This window comes from Leptonychotes weddellii, chromosome 11 (assembly GCF_054177405.1).
Source record: "Leptonychotes weddellii isolate Sample4059 chromosome 11, ASM5417740v2, whole genome shotgun sequence".
Lineage (NCBI taxonomy): Eukaryota > Metazoa > Chordata > Mammalia > Carnivora > Phocidae > Leptonychotes > Leptonychotes weddellii.
The window spans coordinates 12,723,020-12,733,710 of NC_138379.1; the positions used below are offsets into that span (position 1 = coordinate 12,723,020).

Genomic DNA, 10,691 nt, shown 5'->3' on the forward strand with positions numbered 1-10,691 from the left:
CCCAGTCTTAGTCCAAAGGCCCAAGAATCAGAGGGCCAATGATGTAAGTTCTAGCCCAAATTCAAAGGCACTGATGTCTGAGGGTGGGAGATAACGGATGTCCCAGCTAAAGCCAAAAAACAAAAACAAACAAACAAAAAAACCCAAAAAAGCCACATTCACTCTTCTTCTACCTTTTGGTTCTAGTCAGGTCCTCAAGGAATTGGATGATGCCTACCCACATTAGTGAGGGTGGATCTTCTTTAAAGTCTACCAATTCAAATACTAATCTCTTCTGAAAGCACCCTCACAGACGTACTCAGAAGTAATGTTTTACCAGCTATCTGGGAAAACCCTCACCTGGTCAAGATTACACATAAAATTAACCATCACATAAGTCAAGACACACTCCTCTATGTTGCCTTATTTAACTTCTCTAGTACCCATTATTTCTCCTTATTCTCAGATCTCAGAGCACAACTTAATGCCATTATATAAGGTCTTGAATTATTAACAATTAACAATTATTCTGTTAATCAAAAAGCATTATCTCCTCAACCAAATTACATCCCCTTATAGGCAAGATGACCATATCTTACAGCCACATTTGAAACTCTGTAACGATACTTGATATTTTGGTAAAGAGATAAGAAAAATATGTAGTTGGAAAAACCATGCAAAGAACAATATTTTGGGATGCTTTAGAGAGCAGGCTTGTATGGTTTAAGATTCTAAACATCAAATTTGACTCAGAAAAAAGCTACCTTTAAAAGGTAAGGGATTTTTTTTTTTTTAAAGATTTTATTTATTTATTTATTCAAAAGAAGGGGGAAGAGGGAGAGAGAGAGGTAAAATGATGTATAAAACGGCTGGCTATGTAGAATTCATTCTCATTCCCCTTTAGCTCCAGTTTTCTGGGATTTTCGCTTCTCTACTCCTTTGTGGATCTCCTGGAAAGTGATAGTCTTATTCTTCTTTCTCTTTATATGGTATTAGAGTTGAAGATTTTGAGGACTTTTTAGTCTCTGTTGTTTTCTGTAACACTTTTTGCTTACCCTGCATTTTATGTACTTTTTTGGAGATTAAAGACATTTAGAGAGAGAGAGAGAGAGGAGGGGGGAGAGGGAGAGAATCCCAAGCAGACTCCACACTGAGCATGGAGCCCAATGCGGGGCTCGATCCCAGGACCCTGAAATCATGACCTGAGCTGAAATCAGGAGTCTGATGCTTAAGTGACTGAGCCATCCAGGTGCCCCAAAAGGTGGTTTTTACATCATATTTTCTATAATACTTCTTTTTTGTTATGTCAAGTTAGTAGGTGTTCAGGGCATTTTGGACATAGCAGTACAATTCTCTTGGCTAACCCCCTTTGAGAGGGCATATATATTGCATAGACGGTGAAGTTTGAGAGTGTACAGATGAACAGTTATCCCCACACACGTAAACTGCAGCTTGTGTGATGTAAATATACTCTCCCTGCCTGGAACTGCCTGTGTAACATGGTCTCTTCGGGCTCTGTGGTTTCTCAGTACATTCCAACTGTTGGGAGGCTGGAGCTTGGCTCAGCAAGCACAGATAAACAGCTTCCTGCAGCAGGCTGCCAGCGTGAGGAGCAATGACCTCAGCAGAGAATGTCTGCTTTTCATTACCCTGAGCACATCACTGCACCGCTAGAGCTAAGAGGAGGAACAATACAAGTTGGATAGACTTGACTGGCTCAGGTCTCCCATTACACCTTGAATTTTTTAATCTTGGCAGCCAGAGAAAAGAGGGTATAGCCAGGAAGTGAGGAAATGGCTTATCGGTGGGAAAAGGAAAGACAAAAAAGCTTTCTTAGGCTATTCTCTGAATGAACTAAATGATGAGTCAAGTGGCTAACGCTAAATGGCTAATAGTCCTGCAGGAAATCATTAAATGTCTTTCATCTCCAAAAAAGTACATAAAATGCAGGGTAAGCAAAAAGTGTTACAGAAAACAACAGAGACTAAAAAGTCCTCAAAATCTTCAACTCTAATACCATATAAAGAGAAAGAAGAGTAAGACTATCACTTTCCAGGAGATCCACAAAGTAGGAGAGAAGCGAAAATCCCAGAGAACTGGAGCTAAAGGGGAATGAGAATGAATTCTACATAGCCAGCCATTTTTTTTTTTAAAGATTTATTTATTTGAGAGAGAATGAGATAGAGAGAGAGCATGAGAGGGGGGAGGGTCAGAGGGAGAAGCAGACTCCCTGCTGAGCAGGGAGCCCGATGCGGTACTCGATCCCAGGACCCTGGGATCATGACCTGAGCCGAAGGCAGTCGCTTAACCAACTGAGCCACCCAGGCGCCCCATAGCCAGCCATTTTATACATCATTTTACCTCACCTGTACAACAACCCTGTGAGATAGGTATTATCACCCCTAGCAATGATCTTGACCTGGAAAATATAACACAAGGACATTAACAAAGACATTTGTTGTTGATGTTATTTAATGACAAAGGGATGAATTCAAGGCTGCTTCCATGGCCACCCGGAAATAGCATTACTGACTGTTGCAGCCCCAGAACTCAGCAACCCTGGGCCAACGTGTCCTAAAATAAATTTACATGCTCATGACATTTTCTAGTAAGATAGTTTCCACTGTGCTGGTCAGAATTGCATCTGATAGTTGAAGAAAGGAATCACAGTTATGGCCTCAGACAGGAAATTGGTTGGACATGACCCCTCTTGAGGGATCCTGAGAAACAATTTGTTTTGTGGGGAAGTCACTGACTGGAAAGATGCACCTGCCATGGGGCTGGAAGCTAAGAGACAGACAAACATCTTAGCAAATCATAATAACAGAGAGAAGCTTCATTTGACTTTCATTTCACTTTTCTCAGGGAAGAAGAATCTTTGTGTGGCTGCCAAAATCCTAACTGTCCCTCCTCCTTCCCCTCTCTCCCCTCCACCCCCATCCCAGTTCATTAAAGACCTTCTGGTTAAAGGTGCCAGAATGTGTCATTCTTTCCTGCTCTTGTGCCAGGTCTGTGCTGCCAGCACCACAAATCTTCTAGAGTTCTGAGCAAATTATGGAAGAAATTAAAAACACTGAGAAATTTAAACTGTTCTGTTGTTGATGAAGTAAAGTTTCTTAACTTCTGCTGAGCTAATTCACATTACTAATAGCACTACTGATCTGTAAATTCAGATTTGTGTGTGTCTACCTGATTGCCAGAGGGGTACTCAGAGAATTATCAGAGCGGGAGAATGAGGAGAAATATCAGTGCTTGGATGGGACCAAATAAAGATTCTTTATATTATTTATCGAGTAACATAAATTAAGTAATTTCTCTAAAGGGAAATATTTCCGTGTAGAAAATTACACCTAAATTTTATACTAGCTAGCTGTAAAAGCTGCTCCCATGAAAACAGAAATAATATCACTGGTTCTTGAGAATACTTCAGCCAAGGATGGAGTTCCTTCATTTCCTCTTATTGAACAGTTTCACAACAGCTAAATTTCTCTTAACTTGTAGAAGGGAGGGGAGGGGAGTGAGGACCCTCCTGACAGGGAGAATCTGGGCCCAATTATTACTCCCACAACCTTTGACTCTGACTTCTAAATGAGTCAGGGGACCAGTGGGCTGTGAAATGGCTTCCTCAGTTACCAGGTCAGGTGCTGCTGGATGGTTTCCTGTAATCAAAACATGAAGATACTAAAGAAGAGAGATGGATTCTAAGCAAGTAAGCAACTTCTACCCTTGATAAACCTGGATTTTTAAGTTTCCAAACAGATTTTTGGTGACTCTCAATCACCACTATGTCTCCCTGCAGCACTTTTGCTCTGGATACTCCTAGTGACATAGAAAAGAACCAGAATCCTCTATAGATTTTTACAAATGCCAGAAGTGCCTGGGCCAATAATAGTGAGGACAGGGTTGCTCTAGTTGAAGGCAAAATCTATTCCTGGCAATTATCTGAGTCTGTGAGAATCCAGATGCTGACAATGAGAAATGGGTAATTTTCTGTTATAATGTGTCAACTCCAGCTAAGAACTGAACTATGGAAAAAAGATGGGGGGCGGGGCGGGGAGAAGCATTACCTTTTTAAAGAAGTCTATAATAGGATTAGTCACCATTACTTCGCCATAGCACATTTTGGCTCAATTTAACAACAATAAGTAGGGAAAACACGGAGCAGAGATGGCCCAGAGAAGTCTCAAGTCGATCCCTCATTCAGAGCTATGAGCCTGGAAATCAGTGAACTCCTGGTTTGTTCTGATGTGTTTCTTGTTGCTCCAAAACTGCTCCTCTGTTGCCATGGGCACGAGAAGAACCCAAAACAACATTACTTAAATGCTGGATGATGGATAATCCTAAAAAAATCTGCCAACTTTAGAACTGAAAGTTTATACCCTGATTGTTCTAGATTACTTAGGAGAGAAGTAGGTCATCTTTCACAGGGTTTAGAGCACCTGTTTAAAAACAGAAGAAATAGTACATATTTTATAATGATGGTTTGTTTTTCTTTAGAGTTATACTTTAAGTGATTTAGGAATATGCACCATTGGAACTTCCTTTTCATCTCCAGGAGTGAATTAATGAAGTTCACATTTTATGGATATATTCTAATCAAGACAATTAAAAAAAAAAAGGATTTGATGCTGGTATCTTTTACTATAAGAGTATATTAAAAAAGGTATGTAAATTCCCAACTGAATTCTGATGATTAATATATATCAAGATATAATAATGCTCTTTTTCTAAAAACTAAGATTTCAATCTTCATATTAATATTATATATAACGCAGGTAATTTTTATGTCTAATTATTTTATTATTTTCACTTATTGTATATGAGCAATGCATAGGGAAACCAGTTACTTGTAAGATGGCTTTCCCTGATCACTGCCTGTTAAGGTTATTCCATTCTGGGTAGCAGCAAATAAAATCAATCATACTATCTTTTTTGGACACAGAAAGCTTAGGTAACAAAGGTGGACAAAAAGGTGAGTCACCTGAACAGAGATAACTTATTGGCTCTTTGAAGGGATGAGTTAATCATCCCATGGGATAAGCCCTCAAATGCCATCTCCAAGAGGCCTTCCTGACTATCCTGTGTATCACGTTACCCTAGTTATTTCCTTGTTATTTATCTTGTTATGGTCATCAGCTGTGTAACCTTGGTAATATTCTTTTTGTGTGCCTGAATTTCCTAATGCATAAAATGAAGAGAATATTAAAACCCCACCTCATGGTATTGTGAGAATTAAAGATTTTTATTTTTTTACTTATTTATTTTTTTAGAGAGAAAAAGAGCATGTGCACATAAGGGGGGTGGTGGCAGAAGGAGAGGGAGAGAGAGAATCTCAGGAAGGCTCCATGCCCAGTGCAGAGCTCGACATGGGACTTGATCTCACCACCCTGAGATAATGACCTGAGCCGAAATCAAGAGTCAGACACTTAACCGACTGAGCCACCCAGGTGCCCCAGTATTGTGAGAATTAAATGAGAGAATACATGTTATATGCTTAGAACAGTGCCTAGCACACAACAAGTATTTATTAACTATTAGCTATTGTCGTCATCATCAGTTTACTTGTTTATTGACTATCTCCCGCACTAAACCTTTACATCCATGAGAATAATTACTTTATTTGTCTTGTTCACTACTCTATCTCCACTACCTATTACACATAGGCACATAGTAAGCGCTCAAAAATAATTGCTGAATGAATTCATGAGTGAATGCTGTCTTATATTCTCACATATCCTTGAAATAAACCTCTATCAATGAAGGTATCTGTGTATTTGCAACCAAAACAGACATCACGAAAGTATCCCCAAGAGGTTAAAACCATCATTTAGGGTTGCCTGGGTGGCTCAGTCGGTTAAGTGGCTGCCTTCGGCTTAGGTCATGATCCCAGGGTCCTGGGATCGAGTCCCGCGTCGGGCTCCCTGCTCGGCGGGAAGCCTGCTTCTCCCTCTCCCTCTCCCCCTGCTTGTGTTCCCTCTCTCGCTGTGTCTCTCTCTGTCAAATAAATAAATAAAATCTTTAAAACAAAATAAAACCATCATTTAAAAAAAAACAAAAACAAGACACTTGATCATAAGAAAGAGCCCTCCTGGGCCCACCAACCAAGACCACAGAGTATCATTCATTTCTATATTAGTATGTGGAGGTCAAGCTCCCTGATGCCACAGTGTTGTAACTATCAATTTAGCCTGTGAAGAATGGTTCCCAATCCTGATAGGAATTCTCAGATTTCAGCCTGTTTTTCTCTCATCATTATTTTCCAATGTCTTAAAAAACCACATTTCTCATTTGATCTTTACCACAAGAACCTGGTCACACTCTGCTGTGGTTTCTAAGTTATAACTACTCTAGCCTCATTTTCTTGGATATACTTCTTCAGAGGTCCTGACCCCATGCTGACACTTGGGTCTATTCTTAGAGTGGCACCTCTAAATATTAATTCCTTTTACCTTCCACTGGTTGAAAGACAACATTCAGAGGTAGAGGTTGCTTACAACATAAAAGAAAATCCTCTGGGATTTAGTATCTTTCTTTCAAGAGTGTCCAGAGGAATATGATCTAAAGAGCTCACAGTCTTGCAGACATACACACACAGTACAGCTTAGCTACTCATGTTTTGCAGCTTACCCAGATTTACTGGAACAATCATGGATTTGTTGGAAAACACCAACAACCAAGGAGTGACAGCACAGGTGAGGGGACAAGCAGACCCAGAGAAGAAAACCAGCAGGAAAGCCTTCCTTCCAAAAACAATTTCAAAAATTGCCCAAGATTATAGAGTGAGGACTTTTAAGAATAAGGAACTCTTCTTGCTGAATGAATTCATGAGTGAATGCTGTCTTATATTCTCACATATCCTTGAAATAAACCTCTATCAATGAAGGTATCTGTGTATTTGCAACCAAAACAGACATCACGAAAGTATCCCCAAGAGGTTAAAACCATCATTTAGGGGCGCCTGGGTGGCTCAGTTGGTTAAGTGGCTGCCTTCGGCTTAGGTCATGATCCCAGGGTCCTGGGATCGAGTCCCGCGTCGGGCTCCCTGCTCGGCGGGAAGCCTGCTTCTCCCTCTCCCTCTCCCCCTGCTTGTGTCAGTATGCTGCTATGAATCAACACAAAACTGAAGCCTGATAAGGAAGGATTTTCACTAGATAAATAAAATTCATAATCAAAGAAAATCAGGAGCTTCTACCACTCAGGTCTCCTTGTCTACCAAATACTACTTTCAATTTCATCATACATCCATACCTTTCAAGTCTTTTTTGTTTGTTTGTTTTAAGATTTTGGAGCTTTGATGCTAGTTCATTTCTCAAAATAACTTGCCTTGGGCCAATATGCTTTCTGAAAAGTGTCAGGTATGTGCCACTCATAAACATTATGTAATTTTTAGTTTCCTGAGGACAAGAAACAACTCACTTGGCAACTAGATTTCTATCAGCACTATGGAAAATCAAGATTTTTTTCAACAGTGTATTGGTGGATAAAAGTTACAGTTGATAGCATTCAATAGCATTTTGAAACAGTTATAAGATTTACTATTGGCTCTATAGAGTTCAGTATCAGTTATTTAGACCAGTTGGGTTCACTTTTGGAGTACTACATACATGGCATATAGCTTCTTATATGGTAGAATATAGAGCTTACTCAAAAAGAATCAATAAAAAAGAGAGAGAAGGCAAGAGAAAGTCCTTTTTACTAACAAGAACAAGAATAAGAGTAAATAGTGTGCAATAACTTAAAATACAGATACAGCTGTATATTCAACAAACATTCACCTAACATCTATTATGTGCTAAATATCATGCCAGGCACTAAGAACACAAAGATGAAGAGCCTGTCCTCAAGGAGCCAGTGTGATAGGAAAGACTTATAAAGGATTTGGAGGGTGGGGGAGGTAGAGTAAAACGAAAAAAACCAGGAAGAAGCATTGCCCCCAGAAGAGTCATATTTCACTTGGCAAGGAGCCTCAAGAGTGCTGGTACAGATTAAATGGCCTAGAAACTTGACCCCTAGGCTTGTCAGTTCTGTAAGAGCAAGCAAGGCTATTCAATCTCAGTCTTTATTCCCTGCCCACCTCATTTGCTTCAGCCCACACCATGAGAACAAGAGTCCTTCCCTGATCCTCCTTTAGAGGACTGGGAAAAGGGACAGGCTCTGCTCCTAGAGAGCCTGTTTTTCCCAGGGACTTGAAATTCCAATCCATAAGAAATCTAGACTTCATTTGCAAGATCCATAGCTTGGCAAAAGAAGTTAGGGAGAGTCAAGAATCCCCCTAACAGCAACCCAAGTTTAGGCCATTAGAACAGCTGTCTGATCTTTAAGGAAGCGGTGGAGCATAGAAAGGAAAAAATATGTTTTCAAGGGGGATAGACTTGAGCTCATGATTCCCCTTAGATAGAAGCCTGTTAGGGTGCCTGGGTGACTCAGTCAGTTAAGCTTCTGCCTTCAGCTCACGTCAGGATCCCAGGGTCCTGGGATTGAGCCCCATGTCGGGGCTCATTGCTCAGGGGGGGAGTTTGTTCCCCTCCCCCCAAACCCCGCTTGTGCTCGCTCACTCTCTCATTCTCTGTCTCTCTCTCCCAAATAAATAAATAAAATCTTTAAAAAAAAAAAAAAAAGCCTGTTAGAGGCTATTCTTCCTTAAAATGTTCCCAATAAACCCTAAAAAAAAGGAAGGAGAATCCAAATGATTATACAAATATGTGATGGCATTTTGGAAATAAAAATAACATTGTGTATTTCTTTAACACACCCTTTCATGAAGACCAAGGAGTTCAAAACGGATTCTCTTTCAGCCTAAGAACAGTTCTGTGACATTAAAAAAGTAGTAATCATTTTGACTTTTATACACTCCAAGCATGCTTTACAAAGAAACACAATATGAAAGTTATTCTGCCTCTACAAATACTCTAAAATCCTTAGCTGATTGACACAGCATCCTTTAGATGTAGAAAGAAAACTGCAGAAGCAAATCATCCTACGCATTTCCACAAGAAAAGCCAGCCATGAAAAACACAGGCCAAAGGAACACGGACAACAGGCAATCACAGTAAGTGTTCTGAATAATGGAGAAAGTTAAAATTATAAGAGGGACCTAAAGAAACAGATCTAACAGATGAAATAATTAGTTCTTGAGCTACTATAGCCATGACCACTCATAAGACTTATCACTGGACGGGGTGCCTGGGTGGCTCAGTCATTAAGCACCTGCCTTCAGCTCAGGTCATGATCCCAGGGTCTTGGGATCGAGCCCAGTATCAGGCTCCCTGCTCTGCAGGAAGCCTGCTTCTCCCTCTCCCACTCCCCCTGCTTGTGTTCCTTCTCTCACTCTCTCTCTCTGTCAAATAAATAAATAAAATCTTAAAAAAAAAAAAAAAAGACTTATCACTGGACAAAACGAGCTGCACCAAAAGCATGTTCCAAAACGTGTCTGGGCAACCCTCAACCAACTTACCAAAGCTCAGCATTCACTGCCACTACATCATCAGCAATACCCTGCTCTATTCTTCATATACCTTGCCTGCTTCCAAGTGTCTCCTCTGGGCTCGCCCTATTGGCCAAACAGGTACTTACTATTCGGTGAAGAACCTGGCCACGCCGTACTGGCTAATATCTTCCTTATTCTCTAGCAGCTGGCACACTGCATCCTCCATGTACGTGAGGACATGTCGCTGGGCTAAAAAAAAATCAAGACAGAAAGAGAAAGAGACAAAGAAAATTAGTCTTCCCAGTCCCAGTAGGAAGCCATGAAAGTCAACCAAGATGTTGGTTCTGCCCTAGGAAGTGGACTAGAATAGGCAACGCAAACTTGCTGGCCCTAACTGAGCTATGGCCTAAAGGGCAGAATGGGAGACAATGTAGAACATGACCTATTGCCATGTGATTGGCTATTATTATTAATATCAACCCTTCACTCTCCATTTCAGTGATGAGGGTGACGTTAATGAGGGTGAGGAGCTTTAGCACCATTTAGCTACATTTAGCACCATTTAGCTACACCTGGGAGTTCTTTTCTTTCTATCTCCTTCCACCCTCTTCCACTTCTGCATGTCTCAGAAACTTAACCCAGGGAGTAGTGATGCCATGCCTGAAGTGTGGATGATCTGCTTGCAAAGAAAACTCAATTCCTTAACAGCAAAAAAAGTCGTAGAAAAGTTTAAGGAAATTTAATGAAAATGTCAGTAATGGTGCTATAAATTATTAGCCTTAGGACCATGAAATCTGTGTGGTTCGATTTACCAGAAATCACATTTTCTGCATTTGTTGTGATGGGAAAATGTGTGAATTAATCATGGGCTTGTAATAAAGGGTGTATTAGAATTAGACAGACCTTGGTTTGAATCATGGCTCTGTCTTTGGTAGCTTAATCCTGGATAGTTATTTAATCTACACCTGTTTTCTTCTTTATCACATGTGGAAAGAAACATAATTTAGCTCTTTCTCAAAATATGGTCAATCAACTTCTTGATCTGAATCACCAGAGTTACCCTGTTAAAATACAGATTTGTAACCTGACACCATCTCAGACTTAGTGACCTTAAATTTCTACCTAGAGCCCAATAATTCTAAAAAAAAAAAAAGTTTTTTTTTTAGAAACTTTTAAATATAACATTGTATGCCCCATTTCAGATGTACAACATGGTGCTTTGACAATTCTACGTATTACTCAATGCTCACCACAGTAAGTGTAGTCACCATTTGTCACCATACAA

General features: G+C 40.1%; 1 protein-coding gene across 2 annotated transcripts in view; it reads right to left on the reverse strand.

The window, feature by feature from the left end:
• Positions 1 to 10,691, reverse strand: part of CSTPP1 (centriolar satellite-associated tubulin polyglutamylase complex regulator 1) — a 190,682-nt gene that overhangs the window by 133,391 nt on the left and 46,600 nt on the right. For both annotated transcript variants that reach the window (XM_081798170.1, XM_006730187.3), the window contains exon 2: positions 9,553 to 9,655. In XM_081798170.1, coding sequence (XP_081654296.1) covers positions 9,553 to 9,655 — 103 coding nt within the window. The remainder of the gene's footprint in view (positions 1 to 9,552; positions 9,656 to 10,691) is intronic.